Raw genomic sequence first — 25,059 nt, forward strand, 5'->3', positions numbered from 1 at the left:
TCTGTCAAGAAAGAGAAGGCCTTTTTGAAGTGCCAATAAAAACAACTGTCAGGTGTTTCCCTACCTCACGGTAATTAGCTCATCACCTGCAGCGGTTCTCATGTATGTTCAACATGTCTGGTCATAAATCTTGGCTTACCTGTTTGAGAGATGGCAACCTGCGATAGGCACCTCATATCTTGTTAGATCTCTTAAAGCTGCAGTAATGGATGCTGCGCAAAGACTGTTGATATTTGAACTCAACCACAACATTGAAATACAAGCCCATCCAACTCCTTCAGAAGCTACGCCCCCCAGGTTCATGGACTACTGGCTGCAAACATATTCACATGCTGCCCCCCCCCCCATCAACTAGATCTTAAATCAGATCTGCTAGAATGGGCAATGCAGTTAGGTTTATGCATGGGTAGTGGGGATTATTAGGGTGAGAATACCAGGGTAAGCCAATCAGAAACTTCCTATCTTCCTTGTCTTGTCTGTCGTAATGTTGTTTTAAATACCACTTGATGTGATTTCTGTTGCAACATAATTCCCCCATGGGGACAATAAACATGAACGACCGAACGAGGAAGACATCAACACATCCTTTACGTGTCTATTTGGGTTTCGGGCACGAGATTTTGGACCTGTAAAGATCAAAGTTTTGGACTACAACATGGCTATGAGGAAGCCCATTTTTTGCAACTTACAAAGATACATAACAGCTATGATTGTGTGCAGTATACAGGATTTACCCTATTATACTTTATTGATAAGCATTAATAGGTCAAACAGCCACCCTTAAATAGAATATAAGTAATAACATTGAAACTGTCGGCACCTCCACATGATACAAGCCTTCCGTGACGGCGACCTGGGATTTGGTGTACAACAGCGTCACTGATCTTGAAATGAAAGTGATATTTCCCCAGGAACAGAACTTCTGCTCCGTTGAGATGCCGGCGCAGTAAGAACCTGGACCGGCTGAGGGGAAATGACCCAAAGTCGAAGTTATTTTAAAACCTTCAAAGATTCAAAATGTGACTTTTGAGAAAACATTCGTTGCTGGAGCTCCAGAAGCCGCTTTCTCCTTTGACGAGACTACACGAATATCTTTACAATTGATTATCTGTGTTAATCTGAATTTTATTAAACAGACATTTTAGTTTTGAGTGTTTCTCAGTGTGTTTCTTTCCTGAATCTTTCCTCAAATTGACATTTAAAATAGACTTTTGCAAAGATTCCTTCCAAATATTTTCCTCCCTAGCATCCGGGAACTCAAGAAAGCATAAAGTGTTTATATAAAGTAGTTAAACATAATATTTTAATTCCCCATGGTGGAAGCATGGGCCAGTAGGGGGAAGTTATTTATTTTTAACAGTGACATGATCGCTGAGTGTTTTTAGGTTCAACTTAGGCTTCTTTTACACGTATACATCCATCCTGACACAGTGTCGCTGGGACAGACGATTAGTTAATTAATTACCTCTGACGTCCTTTTAGAGCGGAGGAAAAACTAAATTAACGTGGATAAATACAGCGCTGCATTATTGATGCAACGCTTATGACTATATCATCTTTCCAATGTCGGATAAAGGCAACAATTTTTTAAGTTTTACAACTTCTTCTACAACAGTTTCATGACGATATCATCATATCGTTTGTCTGTGGAATTGTTTGATTATGAAAACATTTGACTAATTTTAAATCACTTCTTAAATCACATTTGTACTGACTTGCTTTTATGTGATGTCATCGTTGTCTTTTTAACATATCTGTTCATTTTATTTTATATATTTGTTGTTTTTACTGTCCTTTAAAGGTGTCACATCTTCTATTTTAACTATAACAGTGATGTGTTTGTCTGTGTATTGATTGGTATGTGCGTCTGCCACCTTGTGAGCTGTTGTTTTTTTAACCCTCATGTTGTCCTTGGGTCGAATTTGACCCGTTTTCAGTTTTTTATATCACAAAAAATGGGCCTTCAAAATAAGATGGAAATGTCAACATTGGAACTGTCAAATAACGTTGGAAAAAAACATTTTAAAAAAGCCCCCAGAAAACACTGAAAAAGTGACAAAAATGTCAAAAAGGGAAGACAACACAAGGGTTAAGGTGCTATTCAAATAAAGTGAATTACCGGTATTATTATATGTTGATGTAATGTAAACACACGAGTAGCAGGAGGCCTATAGAATAGCCCAGCCATGTCTGTGTGTGGGATTTGTCTGATTTCATATTTGGCAGCCTTACAGCAGAATTAGGACCAAAGTGTTGGAGCCATCACTGCTCCTTGTTCTCAAAGCAGACGGTGGTCAGACTCAGACCCTGTTGACACACTAAGGGAGGCCCTGAATGATGCAGTCCATCCTGAGGGTGACTGGTACTTATATGGTCATAAAAAATCCTTAGCATGCACATACCTTTCTCTTATTAAACACAGCTTTATCACAGCCACCCCTCCCTCCTCTCAACTCTTTCAAGTTCAGCTTTTTTCCTGCGCTTTTTTTTTTTTTTATGGCACTTCCCCAGCGGCTCGTCCCTCCTCCGTGAATGCACGCTTCCGATTGGTCCAAAGTGTGCGCGGATTGCCAATGCGCGTCAGCCATTGGCCAGAGGGGCGGGCACACGATGGCCGAGGCCCGCCTTCCTCCTGGACCGCGCCCCGGCTCTCCGGCTAGCTACGTTACTGGGGGGAAATTACGCGAACCAGTGAGCAGCCAGTGAAGGAGGGAGGGCAGAAGGAAGAGGGAGAGAGAGAGAGAGAGAAAAAAAAGATAGAAAGAGTGACCGGTTTTGAGAAAAGAGAGGGAGGAAGCGAGCACTGTAGTTTAGCCAGGACTCTCTGCGAAGCTGCTTTCGACGAGAAGAGACAGATTGACTCACGGCGACGCTGACTGAGCCACCCCTGGTTGTTGTTAGCCACCCTCTGAAAGGCGTCCTGCACCCCCCCCAAAAAAAGCAGGTAATATGTCCAACTTGGACAACGTATGTGTCCGCCATGCTCTCTCTCTCTCTCTCTCTCTCCGTGCACTCTTTCATAACTCATTCAATCCGCCGTCACTCCAGCAAGTTCGGTTGCTTTTACAACGTAACGTCAACGGTGGAAAGTGGGACCTCCCGAACTGATTTAAACCGAGTTTATTTTGTTGTTTTTAAACTTTTAACCACCCGACTAGACTAATACTGCTCTTAAAGTTCAGGTACAAGTGTGCGGTGTGTGATACGGAAGTCGAGAAATACACTACCGACGCTAACGTTGAACGCCATAGCTAACGGTAAGAGGCAGGAAGTGATTCGCTTGAATGAGTTGCACAAATGGCCGATGACGAGTTTGAAATGTGATTTTTTTTTTTTTTTTTTTTTTTTTTTTTAAAAGGTGACTTCCGAGGACGTGTTCGCCGGTTAAGTCGGGGACACCGGGGAGATTATGACTAATTTGTAGTGGAGTTGGACTTTTTTCGGGGGGGGGGGGTTTAACGGACAGTAACGGGCGCTCTGTGTGTGGTCAGTATCACGTCCAACTGACGGCATGACGTCAGTGGTTTACCGGTGGACTCAAAAAAAAGAAGAAGAAGAAGAAGAAGGAAAAACAACAGCAGCTCGACCTCACTGAACTTTGTCCTCTGCATGTCTGCGCCCTCACTCCTCTCTTTCTTCCTTCTTTCTTAATTTCTTCTTAATTTCTTTCTTAATTTCTTTCTTAATTTCTTTCTTTCTTTCTTTCCCCCCTGCTAGCAGACCGGGGCCCCTTCAGGGGATGTGAACTGGCCCCGACAAAACCAAACAGGACTACATTTAACTGTAGTTTTTAGTCCACTTTTCCCACATGATGGACCCCCATACTGACACAAACTAGACCACAGACCCCCATTGGATAATATTTTTTTTTGCTTTTAGATGTTTTATTACAGAATTTGTGTATGACACACATGAACAAAATAGTCATATATTATGTCATTTTGTTACTTATGGATGGAATATGGAAATAATTCTTCCCCTTTTTTGCTGGGGATCCAACTTTGGGAACTGCTGCACTAAATGTGTGTGTGGTGTGTGTGTGTGTGTGTGTGTGTGTGTGTGTGTGTGTGTGTGTGTGTGTGTGTGTGTGTGTGTGTGTGTGTGTGTGTGTGTGTGTGTGTGTGTGTGTGTTGTGTGTGTGTGTGCGCACACATACAGATTGGATATCCTACTTTTTCCCTTCAATTTTTGTGGAAGTGTCTTGATGGAAGAAAATGAGTTTATTATTTGATAGATTGATTTTCTCTGGCATCTCAAACATGAGTATTTTCTGGTTTTCTTAGTTACTTCATGGTTGCATGTAAGAATATCTTTTGGGGTTTTGGACTGTTGGTTGGCCGAAACAATGTACTGAAAATGTCGAAAGCGTCTCTTTGGGAAGTTGTGAGCATTTCTCATTATTTGTGTGTATTTTGTGGTAATTAACAACAGAAGTTATCATTGGTTGCAACCCTAGTCTGCTCCAACTCCTCCTACAATACGTTAACATGTTTTATCTGTTACTGTAGTACAGGATTTTAAAATCATGCAGTATTTATTTTATGTAACTATGCATGTTGCTTGAGAAACATTACCTCTTTTTTTTTATTTATTTTTTTTAAAGAGAAACCTGGCAAAATGATAGTGTACAGGGTCACATGAAACAAGTACAACTTTCACATAAAGCACAATATCGGACCCCAGATAATTTAAAAGTTTCTCAAGCAACATGCATAGTTACATAAACTAAATGATGCATGTTTTTAAAATCCTGTACTACAGTTACAGATAAACCTAATGATGGACCAAGCTTTAAAATATGTAAACGTATTGTATATTATTGTAGAAGGAATTGGAGCAGACTAGGGTTGCAACCAGTGATAATTTCCGTTGTCAATTACCACAAAATCCACACAAATACATTTGAATTCTTTGTGAACACGATGGGCGTGGCATTTTGAATACCCGAGATGAAGGCAGTATTTCCAAAAAGCCAAAGAGAGTTTTGGCTTGTAAGTTTCTGCACAGTACAAAAAATGTTTGACTATCTCAGAACAGCCCCCTAAGATGATCGCGGATCCGGTCTGATGACTCAAACAGGACAGAGCATTTTCCAGAGGTTGACAGGCACTGGTTGTTATATCCGTTACCCTCATTTTAGCCAGAGTGATTCCTGAAATACACAAGAATGCCGGCTGAAAACGACCAGGTTTGTCTTGTAATTACAGTGCAGTTCACTGTGATGAACGTCAGCTAGGCAGCAGGAGACTTCCATGGCTATTTAATGGGATGTATCAATACCAAGCCATGTTAAGATGTATTTTATTTCTATAGCTTAAAGGTGTTTTTTAGAGGACTTCAGACTGTAAAACACAGGACACCCTTCAATCCTAGACCCCTGATTCAGAGTATACTAAAATTAGCAAATGGAAAAATGATATAGGCAGACAAAGTGACAGTATTAAGTTGATTAAGTACACATATAAGTTTAGCTTTAAGGGAAGTGTAAAAGTATTTAGAGGGAAAAATGTGGATAAGGAAAATATCTAACCGACTTTAAGGCAAGCATGTCTTCTGATTGTTGTAATGTTCTTCCCATATTGCCTCGCGGCTGTTGATTTTCTTCAGTTTGCAGCCAGTACATGAATGATCAGAGGGAACTTATCGTCCTAAATAACCACAAAAACATGTTCGAGCAACCCACTTTTAGAGCTGCGAAGATTAATGGATTAGGTGCCAACCATTAAATGAATCGCCGACTATTTCCGTGAGTCATTTTCAATGGACAAAAATGATATTGTCATTCCAATCTCAGACTTTCCCCTGATCGGTAAAGTGTCACAACGTGTGTGCGTCGTCAGTGCAGTGTGTGTGTGTGTGTTTGCTCCGTCAGATGGCACACCATTGTGTTTGCACGCAGGAGAGCAAACACACTCTGGTATGCTCGCACCACACGCCCATTGACTTCCAGTATGACTAACTGTTTGGCTGAGTATTAGTTAAGAATATATGCGTTCTCTCAGATCTACAGTACCATGCGCCGAATGTCGGTAAATCTCACAATCTCTGTCGGTACAAGACTTGGCCAAAATAGTTGAGTTTTTCAGTCTTCATTTTGGTGAAGCTGCAGCTACTTTCTTCTGTTCCTCTGCTGTCTGCACGGCGGAGCTTAGCGGGGGAGGACACACACACACACACACACACACACACACACCGGAACGCCAGCCACCACGTTGCTTCTGCTGACTGATAGCTAGCGTTTACCTCGGGCTAATTAATTAGCCTGTATGAGGTAATTTATGGCAGGGGTCAGCCAGCCTGCAAAGAAAGCACGATGTAAACGGAGGATAAACCAGCAGGACGTGCAACCCCTGCCACAAAGTTTTAAAGTGCATGTTACAAAACCCCTCAATTTAATATTTAGGCCACTAAAAAATATGCTTGGTTGGTGGATTTCCTCCATCTAGCTGCCAACTCGGCCTGTGGGTCTACTAGTTGTCCGACATCGAGGCTGGTGTTCCTTCACCCAAAACCGGCTTCTCTTTGCACAAAGTGTTACGGGCATGCGAGAGAGCGAGAGAGCGAGAGCAACACCTCTTTGCTCTCATTTGTAGTAACCCGAACCCGTACACTTACTTCTGCCAAGAAGCTATAAAAACCACAGTGTGAGCTTACCACATTTCTAATGATTTGACACTCAGGCATAAAATGATTGCCATTGAAATGACGTTATCATGCTGACGTAGTCGCTTCAGAAGCTAGAATATACCAACAACGGCAGCAACCATCGTGTGTCACGATGCTCCGGGTGACACACATACACTCCTTCACATAGCGGTCCTAGTCTTTATCCTTTTAAAGGGGCACGTTAGGTGTCATGTGTGGGTCGTCATATCCTGTAATTGTGTCGGAGTAACGGATGAATCAGGCTCTAGCTATGCATTGTGCAATGGCTTCTGTGGAGGTCAGATGTTCTCGCATTTTGGCAATAAGCCAGTGTTTCGGTGCAGTTATGGGGCCCCATGCGGAGATCGTTACATTCCATCATTCGTGTGTCAGCAATGTCCAAACTCTGCCCCCCCCCCCGGGAAAGTTATATACTGTATGCTAGACAAAATGAAACGCAGACGTCTTAAAAAGTGAACAGGGGGCCTGGTGTACGAGGCTGTTTAATCTTCTCAAAATGATACCGTCTGAGAGATCATGCCTGTGGGTGTTTAGGTTTCATTGAAGGTGGGTCGCCCTGGATGAGCCAGATTAGATGCAGGCCGCTTGCTTTTGGTGCAGCGTGACACAGAATGGCACTCAGTCCACAGCTGAACTCTCAAGGCTCCTTTTTAACAAATGTGAGGTATTTCTTATCTTTGTATCTGTTGTGTATGTGCCCTTCTGACTGCCTTCATGGGCCCAGTCATCCATTTAACTCAGATAGTCAGGCGAGGGACAGATAACGGGCTGGAAAAGCTTAAAAGAACAGTACTTCAGTTTAACTGAAACGATTTGATGATTTGAAATGAAGCGAATTGGCCACTTTTGAGATAATTAGTCAATTCGTGGTCATTTTGATAAGCAGATGTTGCAAATTCACTGGCTCCATCTTCTCAAATGTGAAGCCTTTTCTTTTTTGAGCTGCTTAAGGATTGTAAATAGAATTTTTTTTGGGGGGGGGTGGTTGGACAAAACAAGCTAGATGAAAATGCTAGCAAGGCTCTGGGAAATTTTGGGCATTTGTCACGCATTTTCTTTTTTTTTGTGACAATATTTAGGCTATTCAACAACAAATGATCGGCAGTTGCAACCCTAAAGTCTGGACCAAATCCCTCTACCATAATATACAATATGTAAACATTTTTTAAAGTTATTTTTGGGGCATTTTAGCCTTTATTAGACAGGAAAGGGGAGAGGGAGAGAGGGGCAACTGATGCATCATGCAGCAAATGGCCACAGGTCGGACTCAAACCCGTCAAGGACTGAGCCTCTGCATACGGGGGCCCCCTTTACCAGGTGAGGCGCCCACAGTATGGAAACATTTCCAAGAAGTGTGACAACTATCTCTACAAAATGCATTACACATGTATTTTGCAGAGTTACTTGGTTATACCTAGTAGTAGATGTTGTTGCTGATTGGTAGGCAGATAACGAGCCGCGCATATTCTAATCTCCAGTCAGCTGAGATTCATTCATGCTGTAGAAACATTCCAGTCACAGACTGACGATATGTCGTTGTAGTGATGCTCGTAGTTAACAAATAGACACACTGTCTGTCTGTTTCTCATGGCAGACAAACACAACGACTTCAGCTTGCACACACACTGTGTCCCATATATCACTAATGCTGGCCTTTCAATGCAGTTCTCTCAAACATGTTTTTTCTTTAAAGTCTCATCTATTTTTGTTCTGCCTAAAACATTTCTTCTGGTTGACGTGAACGTCATAATTAGGTGGCCTCAGTCAGAACGCTTGGTTAGTTCCTCATTTCCTTTTACTGCCATTTTATATCTTGCATTTCCTTGTTGTCTCTGCCTCCTCTTCAGACCTTTCTCTGCGCCCTCTGTTGCCCGTCTGGTGCTTTCCTTCATTTCCCCCCCCCTCCACCCTATGCCTCTTTTCCTCTGCTTGTGTTTTATTTTTTTCCACCACCCATCCTTTCTTCCCCCCTCCCCCCCCCCCCTCACAGCACACACCTGTTCAATAGAACCAAACAATACCAGGAAATGGTTGCACTCTGACTTGGACTACAGAAAGCTCTCTGCAGACGTTTGCAAGGTCTCTTGGGATTATGACTTCAGTAGATAACTCTGCTTTCTATTTAACGATGAGGCAATGCTCGGTCAGTGATTATTAACCTACAGTCCAGCCCTCTCTGAAGTCCCAGTTTAATTATCCAGCTTCCTGTTCGTTCAGTCTCATATGTAACCTTTTTTGTAGAAAATACTTTTTGTAAGGTTTTTTTTTTTAGGGCTTACTGACTTTTGGAAAGATTTATTTATCTGAAAAAGCAGGGAAATAAATCAACAGGGACACCACCTGGGGGGGGGGGGGTGTGTGTGTGTGTGTGTGTGTGTGTGCGCGTGTGTGTGTCAAATGCACCACAGACACTTTTCACACTGAACTTTGAAACATGCTGCGTAATGGGTCTATCTCCTGTCTCCCATTGGTCAGTTTATGCCCCCGTCAGTCCATATTGTCCGGCACTGGTTGTCAAACTAGCAGGTTCCTCTCAGACGTCTGTGAATACGTTTGTTAACGAGATAAGTCGAATTGGTACGTGGCTCAAAGGAGTGCCTTAGGTAGAGATAACAAGGGATATATCTTTAAAATAAATGGTTTATGGGGTGGCCTTTAGCTTATCCAATCCAACTACATGTCAGTCCCCCCCCCTCTCTCTCTCTCTCTCTCTCTCTCCCCCTTTCATGTCCATCCACTGTCACTATAATAAAGGGAAAAGCCCCTAAAAATAGTTAATGAACATAGTATTCAACATAGTTGACTGTAGTTTCATTAGTGAAATACTTAACCATTTAATTTCATTACAGTGCAATATTTAATACTCAGGACTTTTGATACACCAAACTATATTATTTGCATAATGTGTATGCAAACACTTTTATCTTTCCTACCATTTTATATTATGTATATTGTTGCTCTCAGGACTGTGCACCACGTTCCCCCCCCTCTTTTTCTTCTTCTTCGGCACTACTTCCATTTTATATTTCATGTTGACACTGTAAAGGGGTTGCTTCAAACTCGTTGTGCAGGTACTGCACTAGTACTGCATAGTGACATGAAAGGCTTTCTATTCTTCTGTTCTAGTAGCAGAAGTGAGGTAGTAATGGCAGATCTTCATCCTCAGCGGTCTGTCAGACGTTATAGACTAAACTGGGCCGGCATTCCACAGAAAAAGAGTTGCTGACAAATTGAAATCCTTATCTTAACTCCCCTCTGCATTTTTTTCATCTTCTGTTAAAAGGCTTACGTAACCACCGGTCTATTTATCCAGTTGTCAATACTGTTGAGTGTTCTCGTGAAAGTGCATGCTGGGGCATGGCAGTAACCGCTCTGATTTGTTCAATAACCAGTCAATAGTGTCATGAGATAACTGTTGAATGATAGATATGTGGATTTTGTTCTATGACCATGAAAATGATGTGCTTATCCAACCAAAACCCTATTTTCAAATCATGTTCTTCCTGTAAAAGTGTCCAGTGGGTCGAACTTCTGACATTATACAGACTGTGTTAGATAGAGCTGTAAATCTTCCTGATTTCCCGATTTAATTACGATTATCATGTCAGCAATTCGATATCACGATTTGTCAAACACATTCTTCTATTACAGCCGCATAGGATATTTAATTCCTTTGCTTTTCAAGCTTAAGAAACAAAACATTCTGCAGTGCGACTTAATACTAAATATTAATTGAATAAATTAAACTACAGCACCGAGTACATGGCCCTTCCTGAATGTGCAAAACAACAATATGTAAACAGAAATGTTGTTAGGCCGACAATAACTTGTAAACATCTCCCTTCTATCCTATCTTTGTTGGGAGCTGCACATGCTCAGTAGCTCGGTAAGATCCATCAGCTGATAACTCTTTCTCCAGCTTTGGTCAGTCCAAGGCAGGATCAGCTGGGAGACTTCTTCTAGACCAGGGACACAACAGGGACAGGAAGCAGAACAGGGACAGGAAGCAGAACAGGGACAGGAAGTAGTTCTTTTGGAGATTATGGTGAACTAGTAGCTGTTGTATCAGTGTTTTCCATTGAGAACAAGCTAGCATGCTACGGTTAGCCACCTCGTCTCTAGTGACGTAGAAAGCCGTGCAGATGTTGAACAGCTCACCCGGAGACTGAAGACAGAGGACACTCAGAAACCGGATCAGAGGACACTCAGAAACCGGATCAGAGGACATTAAGAAACCGGATCTCAATCAAAACCACATGATTTTGGTCATTTTTTATGCGTGTGGAAGCACCAAAAAGGCAAAATAACACTGCAAATCCCAGAAAAAGTGTTTTTTCTTTATCATAATATGGGCACAATAAGTACGTTTACATGCTATTCCACTATTATACTGAATATGATACGGGTCACGTAAGCAGCATATTCCGTTTGGATTTTCCAAATAAGGCCGTTTTCTGAATATAGTATTTACCCTGCAGGTATTATTTGGGTTTTAGTAGTATTCTTTGGACATGTAAACAGCACATTGGGAATCTCCGTCCCACTCAGGGTTTTTACAGCAGTTAGCGACGGCCAACGGTCTGCAGGGCTGCGGTAGAGAGAAACACAGCTACTTTTAAACATAATGAAAGACTTGAATAGAAACAGGTTTTTGGAAATGCACAAACATGACAACGCCGACCTTTTCAACAAGGTGGCTGGAGCAATGAAAGAGGGACGCTGTGTTGGCGTCTGCACGTTAACAAGAACACTCATTTTAATCAGCCATCAGCCGAGTTGGACTGATATGTGCATTTAGAGATGGTCATTGACAACTCAACTGTTTAAAACATCCGTTTTTTTTAATCTAATAGTTATTCTGACGTTGCTGTGGGTTACATCAGAGCTACTAAAAGTTAAAAACCACTGGTGTGGGTGACGTGCTGAGAGCTTTATGAAGACCTAATGGGGGCCTCTGGCTGTAGATGGTAGATGGCATCGGCCGGCGTACAGTTGAGAGTGAAATAGGATCCTGGTTGAGGCAGGAATGTGAAAAGTAATGTGGAAAGTGATGTAGATCTGTCATGCAGTGCAGTTATTTTCCAGCAAAGGCTTAATTTGGTTCTCTAGTCCTACCAGAGCCGCACAGCATGTGCACAAAGAAAGGCCACCGTCCCTCCTCCTCGAAAGACTCGCACACAACAAGTTCCACAAATGGCAAAATAGTTTTCTCAGTTTGTCATTTCCTCCTTTCCTCCCCTCTCTTGTCCTTGCCCCACCCGTCCCACTCTCAGGGAAAGGAGTGTGAAGGCGAAAGTGAGCCGATGATGCATGTTGACTGACTCCGGACCTTTCCAGTCCCTGTCTGGCACCCACTTTTTATGAGAGCAAATAACAGTTGGTAGATCATTGGCCTGGGGGGGGTGGGTGAAGGCAGTAAAACCAAGACACAAGAGGGGCTGACACTTGAACTATAGATTGGAGTGTTTGTTGGAAAGCCTAATATAAAAAGTTGAAGCCAGGGAGAGAACAGTGCAAAATCTCATCCACAGCATGAGGACAGGGCTGTGTTGATTGTAAAATTGCACACTTTTAATTAAAAATATCCATTGTTTAGCCCCTTTTTCAGTCATTCTGCAGTGCGATCCGCAGATTCGTCAGTCAATGAACGAGGCAACCGTCTGTGGTTAGTTCACGTCTGTAACAGCAGGACAGTCTGAAGTCAGTTAAAATGTTGTCTGTAGCCCTAACGTGCTGCTGGATTTGGTTTTGTGTTTCTAAAACAGATGCTGTTTTGCCCTCATTGCTCTTGGTAAAGTTTGATAGAAGTGATGTAATGTCACATGTTATGTTGAGTGAGCACTCTCCAAAGTTTAAAAAAGAAAAAGCCTTTTAAATCTTACAGTGCTTGAAAGGAAATAACGTGATTAACAGGCGAGCCAGCTATTAAAAAGTGGCGTAATTTGTTTTTAAAGCGCCCATATTCTGCTCATTTTCAGGTTCATAATTGTATTTTGAGGTTGTACATGGGACATTACACGGTTTAATTTTCAAAAAACACCATATCTTTGTTGTACTGCACATTGCTGCAGCTCCTCTTTTCCCCCTGTGTGTTGAGCTCTCTGTTTTAGCTACAGGGTGAGGCCTCTCACTTCTGTCCCATCTTTGTTGGAAATCGCACAGCGCTACTAGCTAGAAGCTAGCGCTATTAGCTAGAAGCTAGCGCTGTTAGCGGTTAGACACCTCGTTCTCAATTGCAAAACACACGAGTTCACCCTATCTACCAAAGAAATTGTATAGAACTACTTACAGTGCTGGCCAATATACCGATGCTGTATGGATGTCGCGATATGAGACTAGATATCGTCTTAGATTTTGGATATATCGTAATATCTTTAATATGGTAAGTGGTGTCTTTACCTGGTTTTAAAGGTTACAGTAAACACCCATTACAGGGGTGAGGGGATGGGAGGCAGTTGGTGGGAGGACAGTGTTATTGACTGTGTCAATAGATTACTGTTCCTGTGAATGGAGCAGTGGCCCCAGCACAGCTGGTTTACAGGTGGCCTTCAGCCGGAGCAGGAGGCGTAGACTACCATGTATAATTTTTAGGTGCAGCACCCGAGCCGGTTTGGGCAGCACCTAAGCTGAATGAATGTTAAATTAATGTGACTAAACTAAAATACTTCCCTCGATATAATGGTGGTAGTCGGTCCCCGGTGGACTTCTTTTGACTTTGAGCTTGTTGAGTGTTATTTATTATTAAATCTGCATTCCTAGTCCACGTCTTGCTCCGTTGCCGATGGAAATTCTGACGGATTTCACTCGTTCAGGCCAAGTATCCGTTGCCTTGTGCCTGTGTTTTGGCATTTAAAACTCTGGTGGATTTCTGAGGACTATGGTCACCTGGTCCTCAGATCTCTGCAGGGTAAATCCAGACCTCTAGCTAGACTATCTGTCCAATCGGAGTTTTCTGATGCACTACTAAAACTACTTTTCAATGTACACGTTCCACCAAAACAAGTTCCTTCCCAATATTTTGTAGCGGTACCACAGCTTTTCCCGGAGCTTAGCGCCGCCCAAGGCCATTGTGATTGGTTTAAAGAAATGCCAATAAACCAGAACATGTTTTTCTCTGATCCCAGAATGCTGTGTGGACTTGCCAGACCCTCTTCCGCATTGCTGTGGTGGACGGAGGTCTGGCAATGCGAGACTACTGCTTTCCAAACCTTTTAGTTACACAAATAACGGTGATGATAATGCTACAAAACGTTCATTTTTTAAATTGAAAAACCTTTTCTTGTGGGCTGAACCTTAAACCTTCTGCCAGAATATGTGCACCCAAGTCTTGTATAAAGCTCGGGGGAAACGCTGGCTTCGGTCGAGGTTGTCTCGACTCAGGGAGAGTCACTGAAGGGGAAAGGAATGAGAAGGAGTCTGACGGATGGAGGGAGGGAGGGAGGGAGGGAGGGAGGGATGGCCTCAGCTTTATAAAGACCAAGGTTGACCTGCTTTTTAAAAACGGGTCAACTGGGACTGAAAGGACACTCTGCTACGGCCTGCACTGCTACTATTATTTCGAGTCCTATTCCTAATATTATTGCTACTGTTCCTCATACCAACGTGTGTGTGTGTGTGTCCGTGTGTGTGTGTGTGTGTGTGTGTGTGTGTGTCCGTGTGTCCGTGTCCGTGTGTGTGTCCGTGTGTGTGTCCCAGGTGGCCGACCACCAAGAGTCGGGGTGTGTAATACGGAGGTTTTTCCTCGCCATTGTTGGACCAAATGCTTCCTCTTGGGGGGATTGTTGGGTCTTTCTACATTATAGAGTGTGGTCTAGACTAGTGTTTCTCAAATGGGGTCTGTGTACCCCTAGGGGTACTTTGGAGGACTGCAGGGGGTACGTGACAAGGTTTTTCAGTTAGAAGGCCGGTGTTTTTAGGCTTAGATGCCTGAAGGGAAAAAACACCATGATGCTAGAAGGCTGTAGTTACTTCTGTCTTTTTATATTTATTTTTTGAAGGTTTTGTCGCTTGTTTTGACCTCTTCTTGCCTTTTTTACAACGGCCTTTTTATTTCAGTTTTTGTCACTTTTTATTTCAAAGTTTGTCGCTCATTTGAATTTTTTGTCGCTTTTGTCACCCTAGTGTTTCCTTCCTTCTTTCTACTGTGGTTTTTATTCGTTTTTATTAACATGTTCGACCTATTAATGCCTGTCTTCCTTCTTTCTACCGTCTTTTTTTTCAACATTTTATTTGATTCTTTTGTAAGTTTTTGTCTCCTTTTCTCATTAGCATTGAATGTTATCCAGGTACAAGGTTGTTTTTTAGTAAATCTATCGCTGACGTCGCTGTATTGTTCCGCTTTATGTACTTTCTTTTTTCCCCCCCTACCAATTATTTGCACTGGTTAGAGGGTACGTGGCTTAAAAACTGTTCAAAGGGGGGGTACATTATAGAAACAAGCTTGAACCACTGGTCTAGACTGTAGAGTCTCCTCATTTGACATTAAATTGCATTGCAGCTCTTCCCTTTTCCTCTGGTCTCCTGGTTCCCGCTCCGCCTCGTCCTCAGAGTCCCGGCCGCTGCATCACTTCCTCTCAGCAACCGCATGCTGGTCTTTGGGATGAGGTCGTTTTCTAAAACTGGCCCCGGTTTCCTTCCCTGGTTTCCTTGGTTCCTCTTTTTAAGAGTCTGGCCATGTTGACAGCAGGGCTGCAACTAGGGCTGGGCGATATATCGATGGATTGTTATCGCGATATGAGACTAGATATCATCTTAGATTTTGGCTATATTGTAATGTTGTATTATGGTAAGTATTGTCTTTACTTGGTTTTACAGTACGTTATTAAATCATTTATGGAGAATATTTATCAAAAATCTCAAAGAATTTTTTTTTTTTTTTTTAAAGCCCCAATAGTCGACCATACAATATCGTTGCAATATCGGCATTGGGGGAATTTGGTATGTTGTGATATATATTTTCTCTATATTGCCCGGCCTCAGCTGCAACTGATGATAATTGTCCATGTTGATTAATCTGTAGACTATTTTTCTCGATGATAAATTGATTAGATGTTTGGTTTATAAAATGGAAAATCGTTGTTTCCCAAAAAGCCCAAGGCGACGTCCTCAATTGTCTCATTTTGTCCACAACTATTCTTATATACTATAAGATATTCAGTGTACTGTCAGAGGAGAGAAGAGACTAGAACATCTTCTCATTTAAGAATCAGCAATCAGAAAAATATTGAGTTATTTTACTTTTCTCCATTTTATAAAAAATGACTTAACAATTCAAAATAGTTGGCAATTCATTTAAAAGTTAAGAAGGAATCAGTTAATCTGTGACGCTGTAGTTGACAGGACTCTGCTAACTCTCGTTTTCTTTTGGCCATTTAGGATATAATCCCTCTGTCAGCGTTCATAAAGTTAGGGGATTTTTGCCAAGCGTTGGATTCGGGATGACTGCGTTTTCTACCCACTGCCATGTATTCAATTCATGCGTAATCCTCGTCACGGTCATCTGGATCAGCTAATCTCATCAAAAATGGATCTCCACACAATAGATGGGGATGCTTTCACAGCCAAGCTTGTTGCAAAGTGACGAGGCTTTAGAGAAACATGGATTCAGTTTCAGTCTGGCGATAGTCTAAAAGTATCAATTAGTATAAATAGCCAGTAACTTTAAAGAAAGTAAAGACTATGTTTGAGCTATAAGGTCGCATCAAAGCTGAGTAGAATACAAAGTTAGTTCAAAATGAAAGTCAGTCATTACGCCAGGGAAATGCAACTTCTGCTTACAAAGATCAATCTTATTCCCCCAGTTGTTGAAATGCACCAATAAACATGAATAATCTTCTGCACTGCTGTGTACGAGCAGTGGTTTCTGATGACTGGGAACCAGAACCTGGTCCCACTGGACAACATCGCGATCCAGAAACACTCTCACAGACCCAAAACACTTCCAGCTAATTCTATTCCAGACTCTGTTAGATTACATTGGGTGATGAGTGCCAATGCACACCTGTTTTATCTCAAAGGGAAGTCGGCATCCATGTCTTCGTTTAACCGCCAAGTCTCCGCAAACCTGCGTCTACAAACGTCTGTGTTGGTCTTTATCCCTCCTCCTCCTCTTTTCTACTTCCTATCTAGAACAGCGCTTGTGGAACTAGAATAGCTGTTGAGAGTATTTTAGTCCTCGTGCTACTCTCCGGAGAGGTACTTTTAAAGTGTGTCACCGAGTTATCTGTGGCAAGCGTGTGAGTCAGATTTCAACAGACTTTACTACGCATAGTGTCCGAATTCCAGCTGAAATGCTGAGTTGATTGTCAGAAAATGAAAAGGCAATATATTGATAATCATAAGATTCATTTTTCAAGTAAAAATGCCAAACAATGCTCCGTTTTAATTCTTTGTCTGTGTGATAGTGAGCTAGTTAGCTTTGGGTTTTGGTTGGGACATAAAAACTGAAGGACTTCAACTTGAGGATGACCTTTTTTACGCTTTTCAAAGTGGAGCTGGGCAATATATCAATATTATATTAATATTGTGATATGAGACTAATATGTCTTGGATTTTGGATTTTGTAATATGGCATAAGTGTCTTCTCCTGGTTTTAAAGGCTGCATTACAGTAAAGTGATGCCATTTTCTGAACTTACCAGACTGTTGCAACTGTCATTATATCCACATTACTGATGATTATTTATCAGAAATCTCATTGTGTCAATGTTTTGTGAAAGCACCAATATCAACGCAACAATATTGTTGCGGTATCGAGATATTTGTTCAAAAATATCGAGATATTAGATTTTCTCCATATCGCCCAGCCCTATTTCAAAGTGGTTCCTGATTTTTTCAACGATGAATCTCAAATGATCGTCAGATTTATTGATAATGAAAACAGCTGTTAGTTGTAATGCAGTTGGACTGCAGCAATAGATGGTGTCTGGATTCGTTGGAAGTGTGTTTTGAGATGCCGGTTTGATTGCAGCCAACGTGCCTCCCTGCATCTTAGTGTAATTGTAAAACATTGCAAGCTTAAGCAACACCACAGCTTGGGCGTGTTCAGCCTGTTCTGTTTCTACTTTGTGTTTTTGCCAAAAAACAAAGCCATGTGTAATCAGTCGTGGCTCCTAATCAACCCTGCGTGGGGCCAAGTGATCGAAGCGTACTGGAGCAACTAACAGACACGTTTCTATTAAAGCAGCACGCAAGCGTTCAGACGCACACACACAAAAAGAGACTGAGCGCTCAGATCTGTTTCGAGCTTTTGGAGGTGATCCTGATCTCCCCTGAGGGACTCTTAAAGTCACACATGACCTGCTGATGTGAGAGAAAATAAGGGGAGGGAAGGAAAAAACCAGAGAATAGGTCTGAGAGAGATGTAAGGAGGGGTGCATAGAGGACAGAAATTTGTGGAATGCCGTTGCTTGCCGACTCTCCCTGATGATAAAGAATGAGTATGGGAGGAATGTGACCCTGAAAAGACTTGGATAAACAGAAGGGGGAGGTGGGGGGGGTGTATCAGGACTCTGGAGAGAGGGAGAAAAGGGTGGCTGAAGGCCGAGGAGGCACCATGGAGCCACCTGAGAGGTAAAGCGGGGCTAATTTTCCCCTCCCCATGTTCTGTTGGAGGCTGGGTCGGTACACGCAGGATGAGTTGGGAGGCGGGTGGAGCGGTGACGGGCGTCAGCTGTAGTGCAGCCTGACTGGATGGAGCTGATGGAGGGTGGAGGGTGGCAGGGGTCATGAGAAGAATGGCTCTCCCCCTGCTTTCTCACAGATCAGGGTTAATGTGCTGGAACATACGGGACCGGCATAACTCGTTAAACGCTGCAACCTCTGCTGAGTCTCAAGGGTCTGCCCCTGTCCTCTCAGTGCATATGAAGGAATGTGGTATTTATTTATTTTAGTGTTTTTCTTTTTTTTTTTTTTTATTGTGATGGTTGTCAGAAGTAGAGCTTGAGCGGTGCATCGGACATAAAGAAAGTTAAATTTTTGTTTTAATCAAGTGTAAAACGCCCTGCTCGGTACAGTATCTTAATCACAATTTTTTAAATGGGAAACATTCACAGATTGTTTGTGAATGTTATGTCTCGATTTTGAAAATAAATTATTTTTAAGGGTCCCAAATATCGGTATCAAACTCAGGAAAATTCAGTTTCAGTCTGGCGATAGTCTAAAAGTATCAATTAGTATAAATAGCCAGTAACTTTAAAGAAAGTAAAGACTATGTTTGCGCTATAAGGTCGCATCAAAGCTGAGTAGAATACAAAGTTAGTTCAAAATGAAAGTCAGTCATTACGCCAGGGAAATGCAACTTCTGCTTACAAAGATCAATCTTATTCCCCCAGTTGTTGAAATGCACCAATAAACATGAATAATCTTCTGCACTGCTGTGTACGAGCAGTGGTTTCTGATGACTGGGAACCAGAACCTGGTCCCACTGGACAACATCGCGATCCAGAAACACTCTCACAGACCCAAAACACTTCCAGCTAATTCTATTCCAGACTCTGTTAGATTACATCGGTCTGGACCTGACCCCTGCTGTGATTTGCATAGTGTTTGCATATTAGCAACACAGTGAGCTCCTGTAGCACGCCCGGGTCAAACCCGAGGCCCGGGGGCCAAATCTGGCCCCATCGCAAATTTTAACAAAAAGACAGGAAACGGTTTCCAAACTGCAGTCATGCAAAACTCAAAGTGGAATTTTGCAGATTTGCCGACTTTGAGACTCCTACAGATTTCTGAAGAACCAGAGTTTTTATTTTCAGGATGTGAAACAGGTTGTTGTAAAAAATAAAAAATAAAAATAAATGTTCTTGAAATTTAAAGCATGTTTATAAACGCTACATGTCTGGCCCTCGATGTCACCCTCATTTTCCATTGTGGCCCTTAGTAAAGCCTGACCGATAAAGGATTTTTAAGGCCGATACCGATATATTGGCCGATAAATCGGCTATATATATATATATATATATATATATATATATATATATATATATATATATATATATATATATATATATATATTACTAGAAAAGTGTTACAGATTTCCCTAACATGAGTTATTTGTAGTTATTTACTATGCCATGCATCACTAACAGGGACGCTGTAGAGCGTCCTCTGGTGGACAGACTATGCAACGCCATCCCTAACGGGGACGTTGTAGAGCGTCCTCTGGTGGACAGACTATGCAACGCCATCACTAACGGGGACGTTGTAGAGCGTCCTCTGGTGGACAGACTATGCAACGCCATCACTAACGGTGACGTCAACATGGTTAACCATCCGTTTTTATTTTTAAAATATTCATCAGAATCATTTCTTCATCGTTGGACACTATAAATGATTCTTCAGTTTTTATGTCCGTCCAAAACCCAAAGATAATTAGCTCCCTATCACACAGACAAAGAATATTTAAAACTAAGAACTGTTCGGTGTTTTTGCTCGAAAAATGAATTAGGAATTAATATTTATGAATTAATATCGGCCCACCGATATATTGGCCGGGTTCTAGCCCTTAGTGAAACTGAGCCCGGCTCTATGAGGCAGCTCTCGGTTTTCCCGCTGCAGGTCAGGGGACGGTGAGATAGGCTAGCGCCGTGGGGGCTGCTGGGAAAACAGCGTCATGCTCCTGCTGTGTCTGAATGATAACTGAGCCGGTGAAGTCTAGGGACTCCACCTCCATGTTCAGTTAATAGCCCGGGGTGTATTTGCCTTTCCTTCAGTTGGGCAGGTAGGCCCTTCTTCTTTTTAATCAGGACTGGTCAAACTTGTCTTGTCACTTTCTCTATTTGGGTTTAACTGCAGCACTCCCTGTCAACAACATGTTTCTGTGAGCTTTCAGAGGCGTGTTAAGGCAAGAACAGTGCACACAGCTCGCCGTATATACAAAATATTGGTTATATTCGGCAGTGTAGTTATGTGGGAAATTTGGCTTTTGGTTCACTGCAAATTATGGCAGCAACTGATTAGTATTTTCATCAGAGATAAAGATAATAATCTGTAGATTGGGTTCTGGATTAACAGATAAATTGCTTGGAATACCAGAAAATTGTGAAAAATGTGAATCAGTGTTTCCCAACAACAACAAGCTGCAGCTGTACTGCAAGCTTTATGGGGAACTTAATCTAGTTTGACAGTCGGCCTCGCTCTTATCGGCTCATCGCTCCTTGCAACACATTGAGAAACAAAATAGTTTGAGCATATTCTCCAAGTGCATAACCAGTGCAGTTGTCCCATAAATTGTGTATTCAAAGTGTACCGCACGCGTTAACTTTTTTTTAACTGTTGTAGAAGCTTGTTGGTAAGTTTTCTTCCTGTTCAAACACACACCACGGGGGTGATAATTGTATTCTAGTGTTATTTATATTAAGACAAATGTATGCAAACCATCAAATTCTTTAAAAAAAGAGGAAACTTAAAAAGAGATGAGAGGCTGCCAAGAAAGAGTGAGTGACCAAGACAAACCAAACTTTATTTATTAATTGTTTCAATGCTGTTATGTGCTAAATCAGGAATAAACCAAGAAACACCCAACAGATCAGCACTACTTTTTGAGAATGCTAGAAGCCGTAAATTGCAAATTTGACGACTCTGTGGTATCCTCAAACAAAACTTCCCTTGATCTTTCATCTTTATGGTTTCCCTGTAACAGGAATGCACAAAAGGGACTTTTGTTTCCTGACTGGGTTTAGTCCCTGAAACTATTTGCCTGATAAGGGCCACAAGACATGCAGCAGAGGTTTACCCTTTGTGTCCAAGATCACCCTCGATCACCTCCCCTCCCCCCCCCCCCCCGTCTGAGCAGATACTCGACCAACCAGTAGGAACAACAACAACAACAAAGGCGTGCTTCCTCACAGGCTTCCCACCAGCAGGAAAACCGTGTGCTGGGAGATCTGCTCGTAGATCAGCTTTTTTTTAACAATCCCTGTGACTCCTCTGTCACCCGGATGGCCCAGCAGCTGGAAAATTGGATTAATTGTTCACAGCAATGTGCCAAAAAAGAAACCCAGAGCCTCGTTTGACATGGTTGTCCAAGTCGACCCGACCCTGTCTTGAGCAGAGTCTTCCTGTTGAACAACCCGTGACCTTTTACATTCCTCTGAGATAGTGTGGCGACGGTCTGGTCCTGTCAACGAAACCTTTTTTTTTCCTGCCAGATGATATTCAAGACGTGCAATAATTCATGCGTAGATTGGTTTTCACTGTGATGTCGGATAACAAGGCTTTAAATGATGATTAGGAAGACCCATGGGCAGCAGCATGTCTGCTTTGATGACCCACTTCCACCCACTTTTGTAGTCCCATATGTACAATGAGACAAATAATGAGACACAGTTGGTGGACCAACAAAAAAAACACAGAAGAAAACCAGAAGTTGAAAAAGTAGGAAGGCAAACTGTAACAGAGGTTGCAATACAACCCATAAGTCAAATAATCGACTAAGAGGGAGTCCGTCGTTTGGTCTTAGTCAACTAAGATTTCCTTATCTTATTTTTTTTCATGCTATTTCACGCTGAATGACATATGTCCAAGATACTATGAGCACCTCTCTGGTAAACACAAGATTTAAACTGGTGATTTTTCATGATTCTTTGTGGTGAAACCCAGTTTTACAGATCTGTCCATTGAATAAACTTATCAACTAGCGTACAAAATGTGTTAAGTGTTTCTCAACTAATAATTTCTTAGATTAAGGACAGCCCCAGTGGATTAATAATTAATCTGTTTCATATTTTTGGTAGTTTGATGTCTGAGTTTCTGACCCCTCTCCATGATTTCCTTAATTTCCCAACAATAACCACAATATCTTTCTCTCTCTCTCTGGAAAAGCTACTATGTCGGCCGCAGACAAGTTCCTGTACGTGGACCGCAATGTGGTCAACAACCCGCTGGCACAGGCGGACTGGGCCACCAAGAAGCTGGTGTGGGTGCCCTCCGAGCGCCTGGGCTTCGAGGCCGGCTCGGTGAAGGAGGAGCGCGGCGACGAGTGCGTCGTCGAGCTGGCAGACTCGGGGAAGAAGATCAAGGTGAACAAGGACGACATCCAGAAGATGAACCCGCCCAAGTTCAGCAAGGTGGAGGACATGGCGGAGCTCACCTGCCTGAACGAAGCCTCTGTGCTGCACAACCTGAAGGAGAGATACTACTCCGGTCTCATATATGTGAGTATGAAGCCGTCATGGACGCAAAATGACTCAAACCAAGCATTGAGTCATACATTGTACCTCATTTTGCTTAAGGATGTAGCAGTGATGCATGGGCCTCACTTTAGCTTCCTTCCCCGTCTCTTAATTGCAAAAGAAAGCCTATACAATCTATTTCTTGACTGCTAGATATCTTGGGCTTTCAGCAGGGCAAGTACAAAGTGCTCGCCTTTTGCCTGTCTATCTTGACTAATTGGCAAGTGATTGCATGGTCAATACACATAGGTAATAAGTCACATGACAGGCCATGTTGCGCAGAGGAAATCTCAAAAGACAACGCAATAAAAGGACAAAATGGCAATAAACAAGCAGAAGAAAATACATACAAAACATCATTAAACTTCCTAATCTTTAGGCAGAGCAGCCCAGCCCATCATTCATCAGGGCAAAAGATTATCAGAATAACTATGTCCCATTAGCATTTTCCTTTTCATTGTTATGAAAAGGAAACTATCTGCCATGGCCAGTCTCCAAACCAATTTATCTCCCTACCCAACCTCCTAATTACCTCATTAAGCCCCATTGTTTAAGACGACCCATTGTGTGCAAATTGTCACTGCAGTGTACAATCTACTCAGATACTCATGGCATGCAGGGGTTTCTCTTTCCCTTTTGTCTCTTATGTTAGCCCCCACCCTTCTGTGTGTTTGGCGTTATCTTGTAAACAGGAAGCTTCAGGGAACAATGCAGTCCAGAACATGAAGGAGGGAGGGGGCGTCCAGTTTCACAGTGATGGATATGGAATGTAAATCGTGTTGTAACTGCTATTACTTACCCCATAATGTATGTTATGTATCCCCATGTGGTGGGCTGGGAGTGATTTGCTCTCTTTGACTCTGTGGTGTGTGTGACCCGGTCAGATTAACACAGCCTGTTGTCCCCTCCCTCCCTCCCTCCCTCCCTCCAGAGACCCAGGCTACGCTTAGTTAGCGTGGTGCCTCCAGGCTCTGTAGACTTTAGATAGACCGTTTCTCAGGGGAGAGCGGGTGTACAACAGCGGGAGAGATGCCTGGCACAGACCTGCTGGGAGGGCAGCACAGGAATGCAGCACATAGAAAAAGAAAATCTGACGTTCTGGTAGAAAGAGAACGAGTCCAGATAAAGAAAAGATTCAGTGGAGTTTATAGAAAGAAGGGTTTTAATGTTCAGTGCAGAAAAAGATAATACCACCATGTCCTGAGATATTACTTGGCTAACCTGTGAAGTAGTTTTACAAACATTAATCATCAGTTTGATTCTGCAGCAGGGTGGGGTTGAGATTACATAATATGTGAGGAAAACCAATCAGAGTTCATGGGAAACTTCCAGCTCCTTTTTCGATGGGGGATGGGACGGCCTTAGTATTGAATCAGTGCCAAGTATAACAACATAGCATATAATCGCTGTAGTGCAGAAACCTTATGTATGTCCATATTTTATCCATTGGTCCCTCTCTGAGTTTTACAGTTATTTTCAACACTGACAGTCAATTTTGTCTGAGGTAAGTAGCTCAAAAATGTTTTAAAATTAGCCTTTTTTTTTCTAATTTTTAACAGTTTAGGACATGCAAGGTTTCCCCTGACAGTGATGTTATGAAATGACTTGTGTCCCAGTCCACGGTCCTGATTCTGCTCCACACACTAAATGGAGACTTGCAAATTTCCTTCATGATATTTCCCATGTCCGGTCTGTAGAACAACCGAAACCCTCCTCTCCCACCGGTACCTTCACTTCTTCTTATCCCATGTTCAAGTGCAGCTTGTCCTTTTGAACGCAACGCCTCTCATCTGTCCTGCAGACATACTCTGGGCTCTTCTGTGTCGTCATAAACCCCTACAAGAACCTGCCCATCTACTCCGAGGAGATTGTTGAAATGTACAAGGGCAAGAAGAGGCATGAAATGCCGCCTCACATCTACGCCATCACCGACACAGCTTACAGAAGCATGATGCAGGGTAAGTGCCTCCCCCTCTGTAAAACTCTCATGACTATTGCTGGAGAACATCATAAGGAAATAATGGAGTGGGATTAAAATCTGCTGCTAAATAACGCCTTTTTTGCTTTGATTCAAACCTTTTGGAATATAGGTCAATGTCAATGAAGCTGCTGTTCTCCAAGTAGTACACAACGCTATAAACTGTGAGGCCCCTAAAAGAATAGGTTGGACGCATGCATACTTCAGTATAGACAGTTTATCTGTGTCACTACTCTCTCTGGAA

General features: G+C 42.4%; 1 protein-coding gene and 1 long non-coding RNA gene across 2 annotated transcripts in view; one reads left to right on the top strand and one right to left on the bottom strand.

The window, feature by feature from the left end:
* Positions 1 to 2,678: 2,678 nt before the first annotated feature.
* LOC116702842 (myosin-9) overlaps positions 2,679 to 25,059 on the top strand; it is a 55,656-nt gene continuing 33,275 nt past the window's right edge. Inside the window, exons 1-3 of the mRNA XM_032537330.1 lie at positions 2,679 to 2,944; positions 22,488 to 22,819; positions 24,639 to 24,795. Of these exons, the coding sequence (XP_032393221.1) occupies positions 22,493 to 22,819; positions 24,639 to 24,795 (484 nt within the window). The 5' untranslated portion in view covers positions 2,679 to 2,944; positions 22,488 to 22,492. The remainder of the gene's footprint in view (positions 2,945 to 22,487; positions 22,820 to 24,638; positions 24,796 to 25,059) is intronic.
* LOC116702845 (uncharacterized) lies at positions 15,039 to 25,056 on the bottom strand. Its single transcript, XR_004335267.1, has 3 exons — positions 25,046 to 25,056; positions 21,590 to 21,591; positions 15,039 to 15,124 (listed from the first exon to the last, which is right to left on the bottom strand). It is a non-coding gene; the product is annotated as an uncharacterized LOC116702845 (long non-coding RNA).

This window comes from Etheostoma spectabile, chromosome 15 (genome assembly GCF_008692095.1).
Source record: "Etheostoma spectabile isolate EspeVRDwgs_2016 chromosome 15, UIUC_Espe_1.0, whole genome shotgun sequence".
NCBI lineage: Eukaryota > Metazoa > Chordata > Actinopteri > Perciformes > Percidae > Etheostoma > Etheostoma spectabile.